The sequence below is a fragment of the Cyrtonyx montezumae genome, unplaced genomic scaffold (genome assembly GCF_038088225.1).
Source record: "Cyrtonyx montezumae isolate F1298 unplaced genomic scaffold, pur_monq_1.0 scaffold_13, whole genome shotgun sequence".
Taxonomy (NCBI): domain Eukaryota; kingdom Metazoa; phylum Chordata; class Aves; order Galliformes; family Odontophoridae; genus Cyrtonyx; species Cyrtonyx montezumae.
The window spans coordinates 33,457,354-33,484,151 of record NW_027071859.1 but is presented as its reverse complement, the minus strand read 5'-3'; the positions used below and the strand labels follow the sequence as shown (position 1 = coordinate 33,484,151).

Genomic DNA, 26,798 nt, shown 5'->3' with positions numbered 1-26,798 from the left:
CTCCAGCAAGCAGAAAAGACCTAATCATGGACAAATGCATCTAAAGAAACATTTGGAAAAAGAACTCATGAGTAAAGTCAATGCAGGCCTAACCTTCTGAAGATGATAAAGATCCGTCTTCTTCTGGAGCTCTTTTTGTGGTGATATGGTCTCATCTCGTTCTTGGTAAACTTCTGCTAAGGGAACAAAACTAATGTTTATTATGTGGATAAACTCTTTCTCCATACCTAAATAAACCTCCTAACACAAGCAATCTGAGAAGCATTCAGAGTTACCTGCTCACCAACCCTAACACAGGGAGCTTTTACATCTTGCCCTTGTACACAGTTGTTAAAAAGGAGTCAGCACTACAGTTTATCCAACAGTTATTAAGGAAGTGAAGCAATGCACCTCTGAGAAAAGATCCAGCACAAGCCTTGCACATGGTTTAAAATCCACTTAGGTCGCTCTGGGTCATATTCTCAGCATTTGTACTGGAAAGATTAGTGCATGATAGTATCAGAGCTTAATGAACATTCAAGAAGTCACACACTGCATATTTTTTCCTTTACATTTGCAAAAAATACTAAATAGGAAATAAGTCCACCCACAAAAAGCAAAAAACTGCAACCAGAGTAGCAAACTGAAAGCCTGCTTATGTATTTTGTTGTCCAGTTTTATTTTCATCCTAACGTGTAACTAAATTTTATTATCATGGCCATATAGTTTGTTGATCAACTGCACCAATTGAGTTTTTATAGGTTAAAAACAAACAAGCAAAACCTCCTAAAGAACAATCAAGGCCTTGCTTAGCAACAGTTTATGTCCTAATCATAATGTAACTAGCTTTCTTGCCTTACTTACAGACGAAGATGTTACCAAGATGGAAATTCCACCTACAAATCACAGGTAAAACCCCATGAGCAGTAACAATCATCATAAACAAGGCTTGTTGATGACTTACATAGAATGAATTACTATTTTCCACTGCCCTGTGTAGAGTGTCAACAAAATCATCATTTTAATTCCCTCAGCATGAAAAGCTCTAATAGAAAAGCAAAATTATCTTCTACAGTTGGCGTTTCAAAACACACTACTGAAGAGAACAGGATTGCAGAGTGCTGCCTACTTTCGATGTTACTGAATACCAATTTGATAAATACCTTGCAGTGCTGATCCATTTTAGCAATTCTCAATTCTTGAGAAAAAAAAAAAAAACCTGTCTAAAACTAATCATAGGATGGCCTGGGTTGAAAAGGACCTCCAAGATCATCCAGTTTCAGCCCCCCTGCTGTGGGCAGCGTTACCAGCCACTAGAACAGGCTGCCCAGAGCCACATCCATCCTTGCCTTGAATGCCTCCAGGGATGGGGCATCCACAACCTCTCTGGGCAGCCTGTTCCAGTGTGTCACCACTCTCTGAGTGAAAAACTTCCTCCTAACATCTTACCTGAATCTCCCCTGTCTTAGTTGAAAACCTTTCCCCCTTGTCCTATCACTATCAACCCATGTAAACAGCCATCCCCCCTGCTGTTTATATGCTCCCTTCAAGTATTGGACCCATTCCCAAGTGTCTTTCATGTGCTGGGGGCCCAAGGCCTGGATGCAGTACTCCAGATGGGGCCTCACAAGAGCTGAGTAGAGGGGGACAATCACCTCCCTCTCCCAGCTTCCCACCTCTTTTTTAATGCAGCCCAGGATATAATTGGCCCTCAGGGCTGCAAGCATGCACTGCTGGCTCATGTCCAGCTTCTCGTCCACCAGGACCCTCAAGTCCTTCTCCACAGGGCTGCTCTCCAGGAGTTCTTCCCCCAGCCTGTATAAATACCTGGGATTACCCCGGCCCAAGTGCATCACCTTGCACTTGGCCTTGTTGAACCTCGTTAGGTTCATACGAGCCCACTTCTCCAGCCTGTCCAGGTCCCTCTGGATCTGATTTCAATTTTTATGATTTCAGTTTTTTATTATTTCAATTTTTATTGAAGTTTATGAAAATGGTCTGGTCCATGATATCAACTAACTGTACTCTAAGGAACTGATCATTAAAATGAATATTTAAAAAGGAACTTCCATCTTTTCTACCTCCAGTTCAGTGTCAACAGCTTGTGTACACACACCCCAATGAACTTGTCAATACATTCTTTTGAAAGGCTAAAAAAAAAGTGATGCTATCAAGAGCCACTGCAAAATTGCTACCAGAGCAATTCCAAAACTGAAAGGCTTTTAGAAGACCCCCATATGAATGAATGGCAAAAAATGTATTATCTTGGAATTCTGGAATAAGTGGAATTTTATCTAATGTTTGTATTTTTAATCAATTCTTCTATCAAAATAGACCCAACATAAAGACATTTTCTTTCCTCAAGATAGGCATTTTGTTTTTTTCCGATCACTAGGCAGTCTTTGAAAGATTGATTTGTTTTGTTTTTCAACAACAAAACAACATTTGGGACCATGCTTTCACTGTAAGAGATCTGAGGCAGATACAGGTTCTTAACATTTTTGGCAGAAAAGTTCTGCCAAAGGTCAGCATGACCACAGCAACATACAGGAAGAAGTCACCTAACACAGCAACCAGTTATTCATCCAAAGCTTATTTTAATCTCCGTCTCTCACTTCATAGCTTAAATCCTCTTTGAAAGCAAAGATACTTTGCTAAGGTAATTCATGGACTCATTAGACCTTCTTTGTTTTAAAGACTTCTTCAAATCACCATTTGAAATAAATACCTTTTTGTCTTACAGTTCCGTATGTTGAATTCTCATTTGTTTCATCTTGTCTTTACTTATCACTTCAAGGTAAAAATACAGCTATTTGGAACAGTACTTCTGGAAAGTTTACTTTTTAAATCTTTAATTTTTCTTTTCCAAACTAGATGTACCATTCCTTTTCTGATGTAGTTCAGGCTCCTCAGTGCCAGCATCTTCAGTGAAATGCACTTTAAGCAGTTACCTTGTTTCTGTACCATGGCCCTGATACTGCTGTATCTTTTTCACAAATACAGGCTACAGATAAAAAAAACATTTTTTCTTCTAACCAAGTGAAATTTAGCCTACTTGTCCAAATGGAGCGTTGCAGCTTCAACTGACAATGATCTTCATTTAATACACATAAAAGGGATGAGATTTCATATTCAAAAGAGAAACGTGAGTGAGCACTTCTTTACAGTTCAAAGAAAAGAACCAAATTCCTATTCCAGACAACTGCTGGAATATGTTTGTTCCACTTTCTGATGGAATATGGCACTTTCTGTTAACCTGTCTTTGAAAGATGGAAAACTGCTGCTCATTTGCATTCCAAAAGTTTCTGTTATGTCCCCCTACCGTGAATAACCAGACAGAGGGGGCAAGATAAACTGAAGAATGTCAGCAGGATCATGACAACTGACACTGGTCTAGTTTTGTACGAATCTAACTGAAGGTTAGTGCAATAACTTTATATACATTTGGACTGAATACCATGTCATAAGGAAATCTGCTTATCTTTCAAAAACTGTTTTGTTAAATGCTTCTAGTAATTGCAACATCTGGTAAAATGCTCAGAATACACATGACAGATTTAGTGAGTAATGTTTGCTGATCTGTCCAACTTCTTATCTTACATCACTCTTTCTGCCTCAGAAAAGCATGAACCGCAAACCAATAAAGCATAAAAACATGTCCTAATTGTGTCTTGTATTTAAAAACAATCTTGAAATATCTGACAATATGATACAGTGAGAGAATATGACCAGGAAAAATGAAACCATTTGTCCAATTACAGAACAGTTTCAATTTAACCTGCAAGGGAACGTATGATGACGTACACCCACCTTCTAGTTTCTGAAACTGGGTCAAGAACTCCTTCAGCTTCTTTACTATCTCATCAAACTCCTTTCCAGGAGATGACACAAGAATTTCCACACACTTTTGAAGCATGGTTTCCAAATCAGACTTATTCAACATCCTAAAAGACACAATTATTGACACAGAATGATGAAATATCTTTCAATGTTCTTAACTGAAAAAAAAAAAAAAGTTAAAAATAATTTGAAAAGGCATCCTTTGAAAAGAGAAAACAAATGCTAACCAGCAAAAAAAACCTGCTGTGGATAGATGTACTTACCATTTTCCTACAGGACTGAGAAGGAAACCTTTTTCTGATACTCTACACAAAAAGTCTCAGTGGATATCTAGTTATCAGTTTTGAGAATTAGCAATTTTTGAAACTACAAATCTCACTAAAAAAAAAAGCATAATGGGGTTTAAAGCTGATTCCGAAGAAGATGGTATATTATGAAATCAGAGCGCCTTAGTTTCAGCTGGGACACTGCAATATACATTCACCCATGCAAGAAGTCCATTACTCTCTGTGATTCAAAAGGAGTTCTCAAACTAAACTGGAAATACTGCTTTCTGTGTTTAATTGGTACCACCCTAACCACTCCTAGAATCACAGAAATGTTTAGGTTGAAAGAGACCTCTCTAAGTCATCTAGTCCAAGTTCCAGCCAAGTATTTACTTAGTTTTATTTATATATTAGGGCATTTTATAAACGTCACCAAGCACTTCTCAGTTTCACAATCTTAATTCAAAAGATAATAAAGCAAGTCCTTGCAAATATCCATAAATGAGCTCCAGAATTAAGTCACCACATCCAGCCAAGTGCTTTTACACATGCATGGCTCTTTTCTCATGTGGTGCAAGAGATTCCAGTTGCCAAACACTACGGTTCTGAACAATCACACGTTTCTAATAGCTACTGTTTCTAAGAGCCCTGCTCAGCCTATTGGTGTGGTAAAAAGGATGATGATGATAAGCCAATGAAATGGTGGCAATCAGTGTGTCAGGCAGTGGGTCTCCATGGCAGCTACCTAAACACTGTCTGAGAAAGACTGTCTGAGAGGCTGGGGTAGCTTTGTCAGTGTCTGGAAGGGCAAATGCAATTCAAGCTCGAGTTTCTGATTAGCAGTTGATGTTTATCTGATTTGTGGTTATGGATTTTTGTGAGGCAACAGTTGCTTTTACATACATTCATTTTGTACAGAAAAAAAAGCAGCGAGAGCTAACAAAAGAATGCTGACCTTGACCACACAAAGGGTAGAAAACATTTACTGTTTTGTAGAGGATAATGGATGAGCAAGATGGCCTTGTTTCAGGCACAAGAAAACATAGCAGTAGTTAAATAAGTAAAATGACAAGAGGATGACAAGATGTATAGATATGCAAATGGAAAATGTATGGTTCATAGGTTAATATATGCTTTTCATTGATTTTTTTTTCTAATATGATAATTCTAGAAGTATCTCAGACAGAAGAACCTACAAGAAGAGCTTATTTACAAGGATTAAGGCTAGGGGGCCCAAACAACAGGCAAAAGTATTGCAACTACACACTGGGAAACAGTACATGATCTTTTCTGGCCTTTCGGACCCGAGAGTACTTCAAGGTACTCCAAGCATCAGAAAATCTCACATCATCCAAACACATCCAATAAATGTCTCTTATTACTCAGAGATGAGCTATGAAAGAGAAGAAAGGAAGCCAGGATGAAAACCATAGAAACTCTTTCAGAACGCTGAAGGGAGATTACCTCAAGAGCTGGTAAGACAGGTAAACAACAAAATGACATAAAATGGCTGCACCGTGATAAGCAGCATTTGACCAATGGCATCAGCAACTAGCAGCCAAAAACACAGTACAGTATCTAGACAGATGGAAGACTGTCCTCCAAATCTTGACCAGATGCCCAAGCCAGTTAGCTCTTAGCTCTCCATAATCAGTAAAGCGAGACCTGCTCCTACATCTTCTGATTCTCTCTTCTGATTAGATTGATTACCTGCTAAACCTCACATTCACTCCCTCTCTTCTTTAACTTCTTTAATGCAAGGAAAAAAAAAAAAAGATGACTCCAGAATGTTTCAAAAAAGAAGAATGGAAGGGTGAGCACAAGGAATATCAGTAGGTGATACAGCCCCTAGGAAAGCAGAGATATTAAAGAACAGTCAATACATTCCAGGGTAAAGCAAGGGGGAGAAAAAAAAGACTTGGTGGAAGGACAAAGATCACATTTTGACACTTTCTTCTAAAACACAGCACCAAGATCCCACGCAGAAAAATCAGAGACAGGTAAATATGTGTTAAATGGGAGAAGGGAGTCAAAGAAAAAGCTGAGCAAAAATATATAATCACAGTCAGACTTTCAAATATCATAAGGAACTAGAAGAAGTTAAAAAAAAAAAGGAATTTCTGGATTTAAAACAAAAACTAAATTGAAAGTAACAACAACAACAACCCACATAATCTATGAAAGTAATAATCTTGAGTACTGATATTTCTCTTCTACCATCATCACTGCTATTTCTACCAGAAATTCCATGTAGTGGTTGCTGGGGTTAGAGAAAAAATAAGAGAGAGATGAACAGAAAATGAATAAAGAGGGAACATGCCAGAATCTGATGGCAGCATCAGCTAGAAAGCAAATGAATTCAGAGTGGAGGAAAGCAAATTAAACATGGGAGGAGAAAAATGAGAGGTAAAAACGGCCAAGAGTCACTAGATATTACAGAACAGGCAGAACAGAAAAGCACAGTGACACATTTGTGACAAAGGGCAGACAAGTGATTGAGCGTTGTCAAGATTCAAGAGTCAGGAAAGAATTAAGAAGAAATGACTGCAGACATGACAACTCAAGCAAGCAATGGGATGAGGGTAAAAATACAGCAAAGTGGTACTGTGGGAGAATTCAGTGTGGTAAAGGTACAGTATGGAGAGAATGTTTCTTACGCATATGAGCCCAGACAGTGATCCTCCACCCACCAGTAATACTGCTTTTCAATTCAACTTTGGTGTCAAAACATCAAACCTCACAACCTCAGAGACTCTTGACATGGAAGTTACAGTAACACTGTTGTATCAGCTCCATACTCCACACAAATAACGTATTGTTTGGATGAATGCAGTTATCAGGAAACAGCTACTTGCCATGAGAAAGCATGTTCAAAAGTCTGCAGTTCCAACACAGCAAGTTAAAGGTTTTCTATTACAAAAATTCTCAGATGACTTTTCAATTTTAAACACTGACAGATGATACAAACACAGCTCAAAGTTCAGTAGCAGCACAATCCCTGCACAAAGTCAAAGACAAGTTTATGAAGAAAAAAAAACAACCAGCAAAATAAGAAATAAAGGCCACAGCTAACATTTGGAACAGATTCTGATTTTTCAGAATGGATCACAATTTAGGCTAACTAAAACTAATAACTTGGTTAACCAACTGTTAATAAAAAAGGTTTTCCAAAATACAGCATAGTAACGTATTCATTGAAAGAATACTGAAAGAATATCTGAAACAATTACAATTAAAAGACCAAGTCCATCTGATGTTCTCATTTACACAAATGCATCTGGATGTCTTCAGCATATTTACACTGGGCATAAGAAATATTAGATTCTGGCTGAGCTTCATAGGAAACAGTAGGAATACAAAATGAAGAAAGCAGTCAGCTGTACTTGCAAACAGTCCTACAAGCTGCGTATCTTCAAAGCAGGTACCATGCTCAGCTTTAAGTTTAAGAATAACACAGACAGATATTCTACATGTGTACAGTGGTATTAAACAAAATAAAAAACGGATAAAAAAGGATAAAAGTCACCTTGCTAGCTGAAGAGATGACTCATACTCCTCTGTCTCCCACACTCGGTTTTCCAAACATGCACAGTGCAGCTCCCTGATCTGTTATGCAGAAAGTGAGGAACCAATAAATTGTTTTTACAAGCTGAGCACTGAAGAACTCTTATAACAAGCTTTTTAAAGTAACACATAATTCCTTTGGAGCTTCTTTCCCAAATACATGGAATGACTACAACATAAATTGAGAGTGTTTAGTATCCTATACAACTAACTCCTCTGCGTTGCTGGAGTCTGGGTGTTGCTCTGTACCAGGTTTAAACCAACCAGATGAAGGTAACTGCACACATCAGTGAGGGACTAACTAAACAACTCTTAAATCTCAAGTACTGAGATACTTGAATTTTGTAGTTAGGGACGGACTCTAAAAATAGCATGTAATAGATTGAGAACAGATAAACACACATGCACAGAATATATTGTTCTTTTAGGGGAAGGAGAAATTGCTTACTATGAATCACTGACATTAGAGCAATATGGCTATTAGGAGCAATTATCACTGTTCCCTTACTATCGTTTTATTTTGTACAGAAACTGCTAAAACTCCGCTACTCAGACTCCCAAAATGAGACTATTTGGCTCTTCTAGGTGGTAGAAGAGTATATATTGTTTGCACTTCATACAGAGAATTCGAGGTGTGGGAAAAATCAACTTGCCACTTCACTTGCTGATCTGTACATTTGCCTACTTCTACAATAACATTCCTGCTGACTGACGAGCTATCATCCCTGCCAGCATGGAAACCACATGCTGTTCCTCTCTTCCCAAGGCAAGAAAGCATCTGTCTCCATTGGAGAAGTAGGGGGTGAAATGGCAGAACAGTAAATAAAAAGAATAAATACTAATTCAGATGTCACACTGTGAAATGACAGAAGATATTTCATTGAAACAGAGTAAGAGTACTTCACCTGCTTGCCCAAAGGATACTTTGGAAGAAAAGACGTGAAAACATGAAGACATCTCAGAATGGGAAAATAATTCTCATGGTAAACATTCAAGTCCTCTAGCAGCTTCTGTACTGTTTCCTACAGTGACAGGATAATTAAACAATCAGAAGTCATTCTGACGTTAATGCGTTTAAAACTTTCACAAAGTACTTAAAATGACTCTGAGGTTTTGATGTTCTGGTGTGCTGTGGTTTAAATCCTCAATGTTTGCTGAAGACCACTACTTAAAAAAAGATTTATTTCAAGAGTTCACTGCAATCACACTGTGCATTTTAATCCTTTTTCTTCCACCTCACTGGACAATTGTCACTGATTAGCATAAGTATCATTTTCAAGAATATTTAGCTGTTGTGATATCTCTTAAAACCAAGACAACACATTTAAAAGGGAGTGAGAAATTACATAACAATTCAAGTCTTTATTAATTGCATTTTTAAAATCACAAGTGCTTTTAAAAATATCTTTCTTGTGTTATGGGCAAGCTTTTATTAATCTGCTTTTATCTGATATCGTTTTTTTAATGAGATATACATAAAGGGATCAGGTCACAGAAAAGAGTTGCTGTTTCTATGTGTTTTTAATTCAACTTGTTTGTTCATAAGATTCACATCTTCAGAAACAGGAAAAAAAAACCAAACCAAACCAAACCAAACCAACAAACAAAGAAACAAACAAAAAAACAGGATCTCAGATGTATCAGAAAAAAGAAATTAGGAACTCTGCTATTCAATTTCCCAGACTGCATCTTACCATCGATGCTTTCCCATGGAAGAATCTGTAATGCTTCTGGAAAATCCCACTAGAAACTTCTGGTAGCTGTATTTAAGTATTTCAGGCTCATTACATTTAGGTTTATGAATGAGAAGATCTTCCCTCACCTGATTTCAGTCAAAGATCAAAAGATAAGAACAGAATGTTCTGCATTTTTACTGCCCTTTCACTCAGCTCTGAGCAAACTATTTGAAATAGAAAAAATAATAAATAAATGAAACAAAACAAGCCACTGAAGTTCTCTAAAGTTAAGCTAAAATTAAAGAATATGAAAGATAAAAATAATAAATCCTTCCCTGTAGGCAATATAAAGAAAATTAATACATGGAAGATGCAAGCGTCATACTGCAGGCTGAAATTAACCAAGACCTGGTGTTGCAGAGAGCTTTACAAAATTAAGAAAAGGTTTGAGATGATAAAAACATTAAGACATTTCTCCTCGTGGACTTAGCAATTAAAATGTAAATGTCACTGGTTCAAAAATTACTTAAAATGACCCTAAGACGGGCACTCATAGGCTTGTATTGTAATGCTAAGAAGAAACTCTTTTTCATTGAAAAAGAGTTATTGCCACCACAAAAAAGCTGAGAGAAGAAAGCCAGTTCTGTTTAAAGTTGCTAAATCAATCTTACTCCCTCAAACTGAGAGCACTAGCATCTGTATTTCCCCTACCAGGTTTCTCAGAGCAAGACTGATGCAGTTACATAAATGGAAATGAAGTATGTATTTTGCCAATAACAGAGAAAGGAATATCTAGTTCCCATCCTTTCTCTTTTAGTAGAGACTGTAAACATGACTAGAAGATGATGCAACATTATTTCCATAAATACAGATCAAGCCATTTACATAATTTCAAATGAAATTTGCCAGAAAAAATGCATTTAAACCCTGATTTTTCAGAGTAGGTGGAGCTCCTCCCATAGTTTTTTAAAAATAAGGAACATCACAGATGACAAACAGCAGCTGAGAAAGAATACTGCAAATTTAGTTGGTAAGTTTGAACAGCAAGTTTACCTGGTCCTGAAAGTAAACAGTAAATTTTTACATAGTACTACTACCATAATGTCTCTAAAAGTATTTTCCAAGTTAGGAATGATACTGTAGGTCAGGAAGGCATACAGAAATAGCAGCTCATTAATGCTGAAGTGGGGTGTTTTCTCCCCAAGCAGATAATACTGCCAGCTTGGTAGTGCAATCATAGTCCTACTGCTATTGCAGAGATCAGAGCCAGTGCCTTATGGTAAGATTTATCAGAAGCATCATATGCCCACAGACACAGGAATTCTGAGTGCCTCTTTCCCAGACTTCCAGGGTAGGGATGGGCTTAGGAAATAAGGAGTGTATTATACTTATTAAACATACTGATGAATATTCAGCTTCTAAAGCAGCAGCTCATTGAGCAGTGTTTAAACAAAGAAGCAGTCACTGCCTCTCACTCCCACTCCCTCCTTCCTTCCTTCCTGCTGTTTTAACAGAAGCATTTATGCACCTGCAGTGAGAACAGGTTGGGGAAATTATTCCATAGAAACAAGCCAGCAGAAAAACTCCATGGCTTTTTGGTTTCAGTCACGTTATTTGAGTTGGATTGTTTCTCTGATTACATTTATACTGCAGCCATGCGAGCTGCTGTGCTGGCACATCTGCTGAGGTGTGAATAAACAGCAAGGGAGCAGCAGTTGCTGAAGCTATTTTTGACACTAAAAACCAAGGATCAGAAAATCACACATAAATCATCTCTAGCTTTGACTAGTAAAATTGCATTGCACTCACAAATTTGCCTGCTCTCTTCCAAACATTAACAATATTCTTCATATTAGAGAAGTCCTTACAGACCAGGAAGACCTGCTAGGGTACATAAATAGTTTTGTCTTTGGTTATACCACCTGCCTGACAGGTTGCTACACATCAAATAAAGTTGAGAAAAACATTTTATCCTGAACTATGCACGTACTGGGAGCAATGCAGCTGATGATAATTACCAACAGATCTTTCTTTCAGAGGATGATGAACTCTTTAAAATGCTCACAATAGCAGCTTGACTTTAATCACCTGACAAACCTTTAGATAAACATACAACATAAATTAAGATTTTTACCCTGCACAACATGTAGTGTGGATGTGTGCCTTAGGACTTGGTCTGCCCTACTGGGTGCAGTCAGAGACTGCTCAGAGGGTACGGAGGATTAAAAGCTTATGAAATAACCTTCAGGATTACTTACTCATTCTTAAAACACTTCAGTGACTTTCCAAGAAACTCAGTCTGAGTAAGCATTATAAGACAAGACCATAAATAAGCCTTGTAACCTTTTCAGGCAGTTTTATTTCTACACGTAGCTAAAAGCTGATGCAAGAAAAGCTGTGCAGCTTTGTATAAAAGTACCTGGCAAGCCCACAGATTTGGAACTTTGACCCACGGATCCTAATTCTCCACCACTGGACATGAAGCAGAGTACGTACTGTATGACAGATGTTATAGGAACCATACATCTTAGTCATGTAATTTGTTATCTTCCACATAGGCTAGTATACTTGGAAAGTAATTTGTGCTATCTGAAGACATTCTTAAAATTTTACCTTTAAGGAACTGTCTGCTGTAAGCAGTGCGATCTGTTTCTCTGAGACCTGACTTTCCACATACCTGATGGCAAGGAAGAACAGAACAGAAAAATTAGAATGTAGATTGTGCTTAAAAAGCTGTAAGGTTAAAAAAATGAAAAGCATTTGTGCTGCTGTAAGAATTTACTTGAAAATATTCAAAAAGGGACAGTCAGCGAGTTGAAAGGCCACAAGAAAACCCTAGAGATTATGTTCCATGTCAGCTTCACAAGATGGAAAGTGATTTAAGGTTATTTGTCATAATAGTTTGTTTCTGTATCAAGGACAAGAGGGAAAAAGAGAGTACAAAACACCGAAGTTGTACCCTCTATACCAGAAAACTGAGGGTTCCTGAAATTACTGAACACCACCCTCCTTTTGATCAATTGTTTTCTCTATTCACACATATCCACAAATAGTCCACAGCTTTCACATTTTACAGATTCCTTTCATCTTTCTCAAAGCTGACTAAGCATAAGACTGTCCAAAAATTTACTTCACCTCTTACCTTCTAAAAGAGGGCAGTCTTCGAATGTTTTCACACTGATTATGTGACAAAGAATTTACTCTCATCTTCAGCTCTTCCAGCTGGCAACACAGTATACTAAGAGGATTGGAATGGAAGTGCTCCACAATACAGAGCTGAAAAAGAAAGCAAGAACCAGTGATGACAACACAATTCATCCTCCCCGCTACATCTACCCTTCAAGGCTTTCTTATCACTACAGTGCATGCACAACAATGGCAGTAAAGGCATTCCTTTAAAAAAATTCATTACCATCAGTAAATATTCCACAAGTCACACTGCTGCACTACACCAATTATAGAGCTTTAGATGCAGTCTTCTAACTACCTTTTTACCTCTACATGGCATTCAAATTCAGTATCTCATTGTTTCCCCTCTTACATAACCATGACTATAGCTTGTCAAATATTTTCTATTCATTTATTCAAATTACTGCATTTTTTAGGTTACATATTCAGCTCCATAAATTCACAAATGAGTATGTATGTAAATCAACTACAGTATGCAAGTAAACTTACCACATCCTCATTTCAATTTCTATTTCATGTACATAAAAATACACCACTAAGTTCTTACTATTCGCAAATACAAATTCTGCCACTGATTTCAGCTGTCTTAAATATTCCCAGGATTGGGGCCTTACAAAATAATAGCACGTGTCAATCATGTCTAGTCTTAAAAATAAAACAGACAGACAACCTCACTGAAGATATTTAAAGCAAAAATCATCAAAGGCAAGAGACACTTCCTGTCAGAAACATTAGTGTTACTCCTAGACATAACTGGGACCACGGTGATCCCTTGTGAACATCACTTAGGAAATCTGATCTGAAATTGCTTCCTTGATATTTCCTCAAGTACTTTAATGCACAAGGACACAGCCATACCCTGAGGACTAGGGTTTGTATTTCCACATCAGGCCAATGGAGAACCCTTAAATCCTGGCAACCCGTTCAAATAAGAAAAGCTGAATCTTACAAATCAAAGAACTGGACACTCTAAATGCACATGAGTTGAAAACAGCAAGTTTTACTGGCAGGTCCATCTGTGGTACCAAACAAAAAGAAACAATTGCACAATCCAGATTTCTCAGAGAAGCCCAGGAGGAATAAAAGCTACATTGAGACTCAGATACAGAAATACATCTATATACAAAGACAAGCCAATAAAAACATAGCCTGTGTAATTTTAATAAACTTTACCAAGTCTTCCACTTCATCTCCTGAGAGTGTAAATGTAAATCCTGAATTGCTGCACAGTTTGATCACAAGCATCACCTACTTTGAGGCAAAAAGCAAGTGACCCAACAGCTCCTATTTCTCTGAAAACCTAAGTGAGGATGCAGAAATGATTCCAGAAGGATTTCTAGAATGGAGTGGGGAAGAGACACGGCTGCAGCTGATTCATGCCATGACAAATTCAGCTCAAGAGGATCAAAGCAGCAACTTGATACCCAGCTGGAGAGCTGTGCCAAGGGTGTTGGAAACTATAGCTTAAACTACAGCAAAAGAGAGGCGTTTCTACCCACTACGGCAGGTCACACTAAGTGCAACTTTCAAGTACAACTTTTTGTGGCAGAATGAGCTGTTTTTTAAACACTTCCTTACAGCTGGTCCTGTAAGATTTTCTTTAAACCCTGGCAGAGAAACACCCACCTGTTCACAGAACCAAGCTGTTTTCATCTTCAATGACAGCAAAAATAGGAACCAGAAATATCTTTCAGTGTCTAGTAATCACACTTCATTTCCACCACTTCTAATGTGAGTTCTTGTTACCATCACCTACCTGAAATCCTTTGATAAAATTCTGGACAGAAAAATCATGGTACAGGAATATGTTGATGAGAACCTGCAGAACTTTCTCACTCAGTTTAAGCGGAAACTGGGTTGTTAAAAGTACCTAAAGGGGACAGGATGGAAAACATAGGCATAAAAATTCCTTCCCGAATTCAGCTCAGCAAAATTTATATTCATAATTCAATACAACTCTCAGCATGCATTAGCATTTGACTAAATGAGATGCTGAATATGCTGCCAACTTCTAAAAACATATCTACTAGGACAAACACCTGTGTAAAGACCGTCTTTCAGTTTATTATTTCACCACATTTTTCTAAGTTCCTTGCACTGATTAATATGCAACGTTTCAAGTTAGTTTTAGCTTAACACTTCTTTTGTATTATTTTTTAAATTACCAACAATGGAAAACAGATTGCTGTAAGAACTGGAGATATCACTATTTTCAGCACGGAGAACAGCAACTTCAGAAATCCTGCACAAAGGAGTACATCAAAAATCACATAAGCACAGTGCCTATTTGAAGTGACCACTTGGATAACTCTGCTAACTTTTTACAGACTGCAAAATTCAGGCTGAACTGAATTTTTCTGGTTTTAGGGCTATCCTTTTCTAAGCGAAGTGAAACTCAGATCAAAGCACTACTCTTCTTTAAAGAGGTGGGAAGGTCAAAGTAATAGTCCAAGTAAGTATGCACAGATGTCAATTTAAATCAAAGATGAAAGCAGGTATGTCTCAATGTAGGAAGCTCTCAGTATTAATAAGCTACCCTGCAGTTATGGATAGAAATACTCAAAATTCACATCTCTCAGGAACAGATTCCATTTCAAAGGCTTCAGACAAACTTGTTTTTAAAGGCTGCATATGTACACTCTGTCTGAATACATATACTCCTCCTATTCAGAAAGGGAATTACCTTGTCAATTATAGTAGACAGGTGATCCTTACAGGAAAGGGACTGGAAAAGCTCTATGCACAGCAGAGAGGAAACAGAGTGAGGAAGTAAGCTGTGGATAATCATTGGAGACGTAGCAATTCCAAAAATGAGTACCAGAGGTAATTCACCAATATGTTGACTATGGGAAAGAGGGGAGAAAAAACAACAACTTAACAGTGACAATAAGAAACTCACGAAATAAACACATTATGTCTCTACTACAGCATTGATCTCATATGACTTAGCAGCTAGAAGGAAAAAACAAACAAACAGAAGTTCTGATGTGCAGTAAAAGGAAAAAAAGAAAAAAAAAGGAAGCTAGTTAAAAGTCCTAAAACAGAAAACAAAATTAAATTACATTTTAGGATTTAAATTTCAGGAAGCAACATAGAAAGCATCTTTTCAGTTACAGTATTGCACCGACCCATTCAGAGAACTGAATGTTAGTGCTTCATTTTTTTTCAAAGACGTAACGAAAAATTAGACTTTGAACAGCTGACAGCCTCAGGAACACCTACAAATTTTTTAGTATTTAATAACTCAAAAGTAAATTTGAAATCCCTCTGAAGTTCAATGTTCCCACTGCACTTGAAAAAGAATTTCAACTTCTCCAGATTCAATATTCCTCTTCAGATGTTTTTATTTTTAGTACATATTGTTAGCCAGGACTGAAAGCTGTATTCATTGGGAGCAGCATACAACTGTTTATACAATATTTTCAGAACTATTTTATCATTATATTTATTTATTTTAATTGGAGTTTAAGACACAAATTCTGCTATCTTAAATAACTTCCAGGTTAAATATGATGATGTATTCATTTTTTTATTTGTCTTTCACCATAGCCATGTTTTGATCTTAGTTTCAGCCGACACCTCCACAATTACCTCCTTCCTCTAACTCCTTGCTACAGACTTAAACACAAAAGCTACAGAACTTCACATATGACCATCCATTGTTGGTATACTAAAAGAACTTCAACAGAGAGAGAAATTTAATCTTGTGATTAACAAATCAGAGGAATCTCTTATTTACCCATTTCACCTTTATCATTAAACTGACACGTTAAAGGCAAATGGTGAGAATATATCTGAGCTCTACGATTAACTCAAAGATCTTTTTCAAAGTATTATGTAACTCTTCCCAGCTTTCATTTTATTCCTCTTATGTTCTGCTTTAATCAAGCCAACTCCTAGTCGTAAAAACAGTTGAATCTTCTGAATTGTTTTTGAAACACGGCCTATTTAAAAGCGTATGTGCAACTAGTAGCTTGTGACAGACATAAACTTCACTTCATCTGCACTCCACATGCTCATGATGAGGCATTTATCCTTGCCACAAAAAGCAAAATAGAGCACAACACTTAAGAAACAATTAAAACCTCATTTCCCCCTGCCTTACAGCCAATTATTTCAAGATAATTGTCATTTCTGATTTTACTTCTTGAAACGTTCCCCAGAGAACCCATCTGCCAGACTTGGAGTAGAAAACAATTTTATTGTGGGCCTCACAGCAAGTGAAATTGCCTAGCCTTATTTAGAGGTGACATCAGATGTAACTGCATTGACTCTACAGCTGCGGATCCAATCTTGCTGTAACTGCACTTTCAGTCAGGGAACTGAATACAAGGTGCTGCTCTCTTTGGAGAACAGTGGCTCTAATTATTGCAACACTGGAGATGATTTTAAGGAAGACAGCACTAAGGAGGGACAGAGGCACAGATGTATCTGAAGTAGTCTGTCGCTCACTGCTCAATCACTGCTGCAAATAAACAGCATCAATATCTGCTCCAACTCCCTGCTGCTAACATTCCCTCATTTTTACACTTCTAAACAGCTGCAAATAGAAAACGAGTAACGGAGTGGAAGAACAAAACTCCAAGTGACATTACCTGCTGATAACTACAAAGTCCTGAAGTACTTTTGTGGTGAAACTTTCCATGTCTTTGAAGATAACCACAACTGGAGGAGACTGACAGTGTCTGGAAGATGTTCTTTTTTTGCCCGGAGTCTCAGAATCTGTTCTCTTTAAAGCCATTGGTTGTACATTAATAAACAGAAGGCAATTAAATAAAAAAGACTGAATCCCACACCTACAATAATATAATGCTCCAAAGTGACACAACCAACTTTATTGCTACAACTGTATTTATTAGAAGCATCTAGAACTGCAATTTTTCCTCCTTCTGTTTGGCATAGCAGGAAAGGCAAAGAATATACAAACTAAAGAGAAACAAACCAACCAACATCAAATGCCATCAAAGACAATGACAGCCCTGTGGGACAGAACCAGTAACACTTCTGAGACTGTGGAAGATTTTAGCTGGGGACATGTAAGCTGCCCATTCTCTATGTAATATACAGTAATAAAAAGAGTGTTTACTCATTAAACTTTTATTTCACATGCTGCTCATAAAAATCCCTTCTAGCTTTCACTCAAGACAGAAAAAAAATGCTTGAATAAAACATAACTAGCTTTATTAAATACAAGGATAGAAAACATTTAGAAAGTTATTTTGTCACTGCTTTTCACTGTAGTATGGGTTGCAGATGACATACTGTCACACCAGCCAGTACACTGTCTTTCCCCTGGAGGGCAGCTCTCTCTTGAAGTTTTATTTTAATAAACATTCCAGCACTCCAGGGAGTAAAGCACCAAACATGAAGTTGATACTGAATTCTAAGCTTCTGGTTCCCAAGTAAATATATCCTAAAATAGCAGTTTACCTATTATTTTTAGAATCCTGACATTCATGCCTCATCAGCAGCGAACTTCACATCTGTTACATACGTTACAGAATTTATACTCGAATCACCTCAGTCTCAGTTGTTTCTTAGAATTAAATGAAAAGTTTACATTCTGCACTTTTTTTTCCTACTGCATATAAATTGGAGGTATACAGTTTCCTTCTTTTAAAGAATATGAAGGTCAGACATTTTTGTAAACCAGTGATACAAAAATCTCTTACCTTTGTTGCACTCTCGTACCAGCTTATAAGAGAAGTCATCGAACAACGTATTCTATTACGGGAAACCTGTTCATAGTCCTCCTCTTCTGATGAGTCCACATCTACACAGCAGTTCATCAGCTGTCCCAACAGCTTCTGCATCAATTTTTTTATGCCTTCACAACACATTTTTAGAAATATGATCAAGACATTTGGTTAGTGGCCTAGATCCTTAGCAACTCCCAACTCATGCTCTAAGAAATTCCCCAACTTCTTATTTTTCATTTTTCTGTTTATTCCCCTCCTCTCTTCAGTATGCACACCATGCTCCACAACACCAAACTATTCTTGGTATGCATGCTGTCAATGCAATTTTTTTTTCCTATTAAGTTACCTAGATAGCAATAATTCACACTAAGATGTGGCCCCACACCTTTCTTAAACTCCACACCTGTCAGAGTGACCTAAAAGTAAATGAGAAGGCCAACCAATAGATCCAGGGGTGCTGCCATGAGTTATTTCAATCTTTTCACTTAAATAATATTTGATATTTAAATAAGGAGCAGGACAGATTTTTTCCTACCCATTTCTATACTGCAATAATATGAGTGTAAGCATTTAAAAGTGGAATGCATACATACATCAACTGCTCAAACAAGCCAACTTACAGTATTACCATGCAATACACTAAGCAGTGTGCTCTTAGCATTCATGCTACAAATAAACAGTGTTTCAAACTTCACTGTCTGAAACAGAACTAGACAACTCTTAAAACACAGTAGGAACTACTGCTGTATTATCGTGGGATTGAACAAATCTTTTGGAGGTGTTCAAGATCAATCCATCCCAGTATTCTTACATCTGAGGACAAAAAACTGGAATTACTAGTTAATGGACAGATTATTCAGATGAAGATGCAAAGCTACTGAAGTATTTACCTGGGCAATCTTTGGCTTCCAGCAAAGCTACGTAAGGAGTAACACTATTCTGAAGAAATTCTGAGAGACTTCTAAAGGTGAAGTCATGATCTGTAACATTCACACCTAAAAGAAAGATGATTTAAGTGCACATTTCCTGTGACTTGTGACCATGGGGACTGAATGATAAACTGAGCTGCAGATAAAAACAACAGGAGATAGCACAAATATTCAAGGAAGGAATGAAAAGCAGTTCTTCTTTGAGGACTGATGAAAAACCAGCACAAGATTAAACATACATATTAATACCAGTCAGCCAAAAGGAACAGGGAATTGCTGTAAAGATGCCTAATGGAGATTTTTTTCCTTATTTTTTATGAAAGATTTCTCAAGGGTGCAAGCCTGCAGGGAGTAGGATTGGTTTTCTAACTTCCCTGCCACTCATAACCTCAAAAACACCCACAGGCACCTAATCCCACAGACAAAAAGATGAAATTCACTTTCTCTAGGAGAGCAGCAGTGTAGACCCCTGAGACCTGTATCCACGTGGGACTTAAATAAGTAGGGAAATTGCTGTGAGTTTTTATGAACTACAGTCTGAATTTATTATGACCTACTCAACATTTACTGCCTTTGTTAATTAACATCCTTAGTCAAAAATGGGAAAGGGAAAAAAGTCTCCAGCTGGCAAATCATAGCCTCTTTTCTACACAAATATTCAGAGCAGGAAATTCTCGCTTTCTCCTGCTTCCAAAAGCAGACTAACCTTCCACTTGTTGTTAGTGCTCACATGATACATATGCAGCATAGGTTTACGAACCAGGAAAACACAATCAGGTTGTCCTGAACTAGGTTTAGGCTTACAGTTACAACTGTTTGAAAGGGGAAAAAAGAAAAAAAGACTTCAGAACTTCACTAACTTCAGAAGTAAGGCCTTCAGCTATTTTTCTCACCCTCTGCTCCTTTTCCAAGATAAAGATGCTGCTTTCCTACATGTAAAGATGTTCAGCAAGAGTCAACTCATTAACATATATCAGAAATACAGAAGCTGTATAATTCCGTGCCACAGGGATTAGTCATAGAAACCACCAAGGAAATCAGTGCCAGAAATGGGGATAGAATCAAAGCATCTCCACTGCATCATGAAAAAAAACCCAAATCACTACTGGTTGCCTAAAATAAACCTCTAAGGAAGGCAGTATGTTGTGCACTAAGGCACTAAGCATACTAAGCATAAGACAAAATGGAAATAGGTCAACTCTTGCTTCCTTCTCCCAGCACAATCTCTTCTGTTAACATTTCTGAAGCTGACCTTACCTGCACTAATTGCTGTAAATAAGTGAACCAATTCTCTTTGATCTCTGTATCAATTTCAAGCCTCTGTAAGAGTGCAGATGGACATAACAGAATGTATCTTTGAGAAGTTACCTAAGACAAGAGCTGCAGTAGGGATTTCTCTGGACTTCATCCGACACGTCCATTCTGTTGTCTTCTCTTGGAAAGCAGAATGACACCGCCTCAAAAAACTCGCTAGGTTATCAAATAACTGTTTATTCAAGTCTTCCTCTATTTGCTGTGAAGAGACAAAAAGAACTGCATTTATAGAAACGTGGAAACACCAGAATATCCTCATTTCCTACCCTTTTCCTGCATCAGTTGTGCTCCTGAAAACTCCAGTAACAACTGGAGTAGTACTAGAGTTTTTTCTTAGGAGCAAGAAGTGACAAACACACACACACACACACACACACATACAGCTGTGAACTCTATTTTAAATGCAGTCACAAAGGTTGGCTCTGTCAGTATTGCTGAGCAAGCTACCAAGAAAGGCAAGACCATGTCTTCAGGATGCTGCACATGATGCCTGCTCAAAACCCTGAGCTTCACTTCAACTACAGACAAGAGTTCCCAGTGCACTCCTTGTAAAACTGATAAGACAGTATACAAAAACCTTTTCATCTTCTACTTATTCAAAAATATTCTGACCTTTTTGATACTGACCGTCTGCTTGAGTTCACCCCACATAAATTCTATCGTAACACAGGGCAAATTGTAGCATGACATTTTAAGAAGATGAGTTTATGCTGTCAGCTTTGTAACAGCCTCACAACAGCTCCTATGTTACTACAGATCTCACAACAATCCTCAGAATATCTTCCATATCCAATAGATCATGAGCTTCTGATTGTTACTGTACAAGTTTTCACTGAGCCAATCTAACAAGATTCTGAGTCCTCATGTTGCATGATTACATTTTCTATTATTTCTTCCCCTGCACATTTGTGAAGGTGGAATTCAGACTGCTGTAGCACTACATATTTACATAGCTTTCTTAAACCCATCAGGTTGGTTTTTTTTTGTGTGTGTGTGTCAAAATAACTTGGTAATTTTCCACAAAGTATATTAGTCTGCTCCACTTCTCAGGTGACCAACTCATTTATTTGCATGACACTGCTTACTCTTGAAAATTTGAAAAGAAGTAAAAAAAATTGAACTGAAAGTTCAGTAACTATTACAATATTAACAACCGGAGTCTGCAAACCATTATTTGCACTTTACAACTCTAAAATTACCATGTTACAGCCCTGCACTTGGGATTTGTGTTTGTAATGTGGATCCTTTAAGTACATCTGAAATTTATCACCTTTGAAGGTGGGAATGTTTCTGAAAGCCCTTGATATATAAGAACACATGCAAGACACTGCTGACAGCAGTGGTTAAAATCAAGACACCCAGCAACACTGGAACAAAAGAGGTCAAAAATACACATTCCATAAATCCAAAAAGGAATACTGTGCTTTTACCAGCTTTTCATGATGTGAGAAGCCTGAAATGATGTCATCACCAAATGCCACCAATGCAGCCCAGTTTATGATAGACATACAAAGGTAGAGTGCAATTCAATGAAGTAATTGGAGGTCAAATTCTCCTCAGTATTCAATACCTCCATTAGAAACCAGAGAACTGGAAAAAGACCAGCATGAGCACAGAGCCTGCCATCAAATCATCAGGTAGCAGTACCCTGGCAAAAACTTTGGCGAACTTACTGCTACTGTCCCATGGCATAACTATCACAATCCCCAGAATAAACAGCCCAAAGTTCTACCATGGATCAGGTTTACTACACTATGGTTACAGAAGAAACAAAATCTCAACTGAGTAAAGCTCTCAGCTGCCTGGTCTGACTTCATAAATGATGCTGCGTAGAGCAGAAGCTCACACTGAGCACCTTCCAAACTGAATTATCACTGTTATCTATGTAGAAACAATTATCACCTCCAAGTTCTCCAACAATGAGATAAAAGGAGAATAATTCAGAATTCAGCAGGAAAGTATTATAGGTACCCCAGAAGCTTGGTGAATAAACTTCTACAAAGAGCAGTGAAAATAACTGCAGGCAATTTGCCCTTTGGTTAATCAAACTAAGGCAAGGCAAGGCCTACATCAATTTGTCAGCCCAGGATGAAGTGTTTTCTACCAGGAAGAGAAAGAAAGGAAGAGAATACTTATGACATTCCCTCATAGAGAACAATGGTAGGAGATTTAGGGCAGGAAATAATGATGATTTTCCAGACAGCAATGGCTTTGTGCTTCTATGTAGTTAAGGAAAGCTTTTTACTATGATGGCCATTCTGGGGCTAATTCTTGTGGAGCACTAGGGAAAAAACCCTCATTGACCTGAAAACACTGCATCTAGGAGAATTATTTCAAAACCCAAACAAAGAAGACTTAAGAAAAGGTCTTCCAGAATGGACTACAGCATGTTGTCCTGCCTGTAATCCCACTGTGCAACTGACAAGGCAGTTTCTTTCTGTTAGTGATGGTGGGCAACCTGTCAAGCTGAAGCAGATGGCAGGTAGATGCCAAATACATCCCCAAAAGCCACTGTGTATGCTCTGTAATCTGCTCTGTGATGTTGAGGCTGTTTTGCACACGTCGGTTAATTAAAGTTTGAAAAGGGTGCTGACTAGTCAAAGTGAGATGGATTGCAGAGTAGTAGGGAGAGAACTAGAGGAATTTATGAGTTTAGCCTGAGGGTCTAAATTGTAAGTTTATCCAGCTGGCTTTTACTGTATATCTCAAAACAAACTTAGGGAAAAAAATCTCAATGTTCAGTGCCCACTAGTAAGCAGAGGAATATGGAATACTTGCCCAGGATCCTTGACATCAAATAGAGGAGGAAATCCCTGCTGTATGGAAGCAATTATTAATACTGTAATACAAGCCAACTGGCTATTCAGACACAACAGCATGCCATCTCAGACACAATTAGGAGGCCACAGTTCAGTGTGCAATTAACTCCATCCCCACCAGACAAACCCACTGACACGGTCTGTACTAATTCAATAGACTAAGTGTGCAGCTATGTCATTCAATATTTGAAATCCATGCAGTTATATTCACGTAAATCCACTGTGAATCTTGAGCTGCTGGACTCTGTAATACTTGGGTCACAAGCAGCTTAAAATCCTTAGGGGGCTGGCAAGCACACAACTGAACTGGAGGTAGGAAAAAACAAAACAAAACAAAAACCAATGCCAGGAATTAATAAGTTCAGTTAGTAAAAACAGAAACTTAGAAGAAGAGGCTTGAAGCCTCAAAAGCATGTAGTGCTGTGATCAGAAGCAATGTGTAATTGGTGGATTTTCTATGTTTATTATATCCTGCGAAAGGGTTTCAGTCTTGGTCATTATTTCTGGTTATTTTATTGCTTTAACAAATTGTTTAGTTAAGCATGTAAAAAAAAAAAAAAAAGATACCAAAAACCAAACACAGAAGTAAGCAGAACTGTTATAAATACAAAATGCTGCTTTCAGATTAAGCGCAAGACTCACCTGTGTTTCTGATTTGACCTGTTTCCATAATGACTGGCAAGTAGCAAAACGTAGTTCACTGTCCTCCAAATCACTGCTTCCTTCTCTGAAATAGTCAACTAGAAAGTAAACACAAGCACAAACGGGATTACTAAAACAAAATATTATTTGCTGAGAAGAAAGCATTCAACTGAAGCAAGAACATTTTCTTATATATAAATACATAAACATGTGAGGGAGCTTAGCTAGTTCTCTTAGTCAACGAACTGACTGCTGGTATCTTGTTGAATGAAGGAACAGATAAGCAGAATGTACTGCCCAACTATAGAGGCAAAAGCTGGCTTTCACCTCAAGTCCCAGAGAGCTAAAGGCTAAAGTAGGCCAAAAAGCTGTTACTGTTATTATTATTTTGCAAAATAAATAAATAAAACGAGACTTTCCTTTGTTTCAGCAAGTTCTGTGGGTCAGCTTCCCCCTTTAAATATCCAACCTTCCACTACTAGTGAAGCCAAGATATGAAGTATACATAAAAGATCATTTCTGTTCTCCCAGGATAATGCAGTTAATACCAACTTCCAGAGAACAACAAAGTATACTGGGAAAGAACTGTTAGATTACAAGAAATACAGATTTTTATTGTTATTTTCAATACATAATCTTAACTAACATAACGATGCCAACAAAGCCTCTAAGCACAAACCAGGCCTCATCTCTAAATTGCCTCTTACTTCTATATGTGCTGCTTATGAAAAGGAGAAGCAAAATGGCTGAGATTGGAAGCAAAATGGCTAAAACACCTTCAAGCCTTCATATATCAGATCCTTTTTGGTAACGCAGTGTCTTGGCACGTTTTTGGAATGCACCTGGCTTCCCAGGTGCTCCTCTGCTTCACAAATATGAATGTAGAAACTCTCCACTGTCAAACAAGAAAAGCAGAGCCAAAAACATAATTTGAGATTGAATAGAAACTAGTAAAACTGAGTGAAAACTCTCTTGGTGACTTTTTTTTCTACCACCTTCACACAGCCTACATCTCCCTTAAAAGTGAAATAAATAAAACAAAATAGGGCCATTCCTTCTCTCAGCATACATTTAGCATGCTTGGTGCAGCTTTTAAGGTTTCTCTAACACTACCTGGAAGAACACAAAGACTGAAGGTAAGGCAAACAGTCTATTACCTTTGCTAAAGGCAATATTAAAGATTTTTTTTTTCTAAAGACACAGACAAAAAGTTTTATGAAGTCCACTTTTGTCATTGAGCGGAGCATCAGCTATGATCTAGTCTCTAAATAACTATGTGATGAGCACATCCAATCCTTCAAATCGTTAAAAACCCAATCCTGTAAATGATGAATGAGAGCGATCCCTAATCCTCCATTTTCCTGCCTACCCTAAACTAACACCTTGTTTATATCCCTAAGAAAAATCACTTAAATACATAATATACTCTGATCACAGAGGTCTTATTCTTTTCACGAGAATCTTTTGTGATGATAATAAAGCATAATATTCTTTCTGTACTAGCAAAACTCAAATTAAAGGTGCAAATATGCACAGAAGGCCTTTGCAAGGTGAAAGACTACTATCAACCACAGTATAAAATTCCACTGTGGTTTAAGTGCAGCAGCCTGGGTTGTTAGTGTATTCACCTGGCAATGACTCGGAATGAGAGACTGGATTACATTCCCTTACCTCACATTCCCAGAGCCACAGATATGCCAACTCACACAGAAAAAATAACCTGGGTTTAATTTTGAAGGAGGCACTACTTGAAGACCATCTGGTAATAAATGAACTTGTGGTGATTTGCAAAAGTCTAGCCATACTACTTTTCCCTTCCATTTATTTGTTTTTGTTTTTTTTTCTTAATACACAAATCACACTTCTTGACAGCTCTGGTGCTGCCAGAAAAGATCAAAAAGCTTTGAATCTAGGAATATGAACAGTAATTTCTCCAAGCACCCCTCCAACAGCAATCTATTTATGGTTCCAACAAGACTCAGTCCCATTCAGTCTTCCTCAAGTGACAAGAGACTTACGTAAACATTTTCTGGGTTGCAGAAAGTATATGCAAGAAAGTACATACAACAAATACTAGTGGACACAAGCTACGGGGCATTCACATGTAGCTTTCCCTAAATTTATTGAGGAAAAGAAAAGTATTCCTCCTGTGAATAGAATAATAATTACAAATGGAAAGGATTTCTAAATCCCATAGCTTAAACACGGCCCATTTGTCATCTTTGATTGCTTGTTAGTCAGGAAACAATTTGAGGTAGTATAGAAATAAGTTACCTTATAAGAAAAAAGAAATAAATACAAAGACAAAGCTAGCTACACAATCTTCATGGCTGGAGATGGAAAAAAAAATTACATTAACCAACTACTTGCTTGGGGACCTCTGAAGAAATGAATTTCTACCAATACTGACGTCAAGGAGCAATTCACACAGCTATGACAGAACTCAATCAGGACTGAAGCTTCCAGGATTAACCCTCCCAAAGCATAGCAACATAGCAACTAAAGTGCACTAACCTGTTGTTTGAGACACCTTTCTCTTCTTGGGACTTGGTTTAAAAACAAAGCAGCCCTGGAGAATAGCAAGAAAAACAAAAACTTCAAAATCAGTATCAATCTGATCATGATTCCTGAGGCCACTTTGCTCTCTGTTAACCACAGTGCTCCATTAAACCAATGAACTGCCAGCACCTTATGGATACCAATTTGTTTATTAAACCAATGAACTGCCAGCACCTTATGGATACCAATTTGTTTATTGCACATTATTTTCCTGTTTCAAGCTGGAAAAGCAGTGGAAGCAGTATGCCAGCATCTTTGTGAAGAACTTTTTCACCTTTCAGTTATGTTCTTCAGTTCATCCATCATGTAGATCAGCAAAAGA

The 26,798-nt window shown here is 37.7% G+C and overlaps 1 protein-coding gene across 2 annotated transcripts in view; it reads right to left on the bottom strand.

Moving 5' to 3' along the window:
• Nucleotides 1-26,798, bottom strand: part of ORC3 (origin recognition complex subunit 3) — a 34,659-nt gene that overhangs the window by 6,335 nt on the left and 1,526 nt on the right. For both annotated transcript variants that reach the window (XM_065730985.1, XM_065730986.1), the window contains exons 2-15: nucleotides 26,432-26,486; nucleotides 23,918-24,015; nucleotides 20,511-20,655; nucleotides 19,104-19,208; nucleotides 18,187-18,341; nucleotides 17,110-17,243; nucleotides 15,198-15,357; nucleotides 14,271-14,384; nucleotides 12,468-12,601; nucleotides 11,939-12,002; nucleotides 8,555-8,671; nucleotides 7,612-7,691; nucleotides 3,790-3,923; nucleotides 94-173 (exon numbers count right to left, since the gene is read on the bottom strand). In XM_065730985.1, the coding sequence (XP_065587057.1) occupies nucleotides 94-173; nucleotides 3,790-3,923; nucleotides 7,612-7,691; nucleotides 8,555-8,671; nucleotides 11,939-12,002; nucleotides 12,468-12,601; nucleotides 14,271-14,384; nucleotides 15,198-15,357; nucleotides 17,110-17,243; nucleotides 18,187-18,341; nucleotides 19,104-19,208; nucleotides 20,511-20,655; nucleotides 23,918-24,015; nucleotides 26,432-26,486 (1,575 nt within the window). The remainder of the gene's footprint in view (nucleotides 1-93; nucleotides 174-3,789; nucleotides 3,924-7,611; nucleotides 7,692-8,554; nucleotides 8,672-11,938; nucleotides 12,003-12,467; nucleotides 12,602-14,270; nucleotides 14,385-15,197; nucleotides 15,358-17,109; nucleotides 17,244-18,186; nucleotides 18,342-19,103; nucleotides 19,209-20,510; nucleotides 20,656-23,917; nucleotides 24,016-26,431; nucleotides 26,487-26,798) is intronic.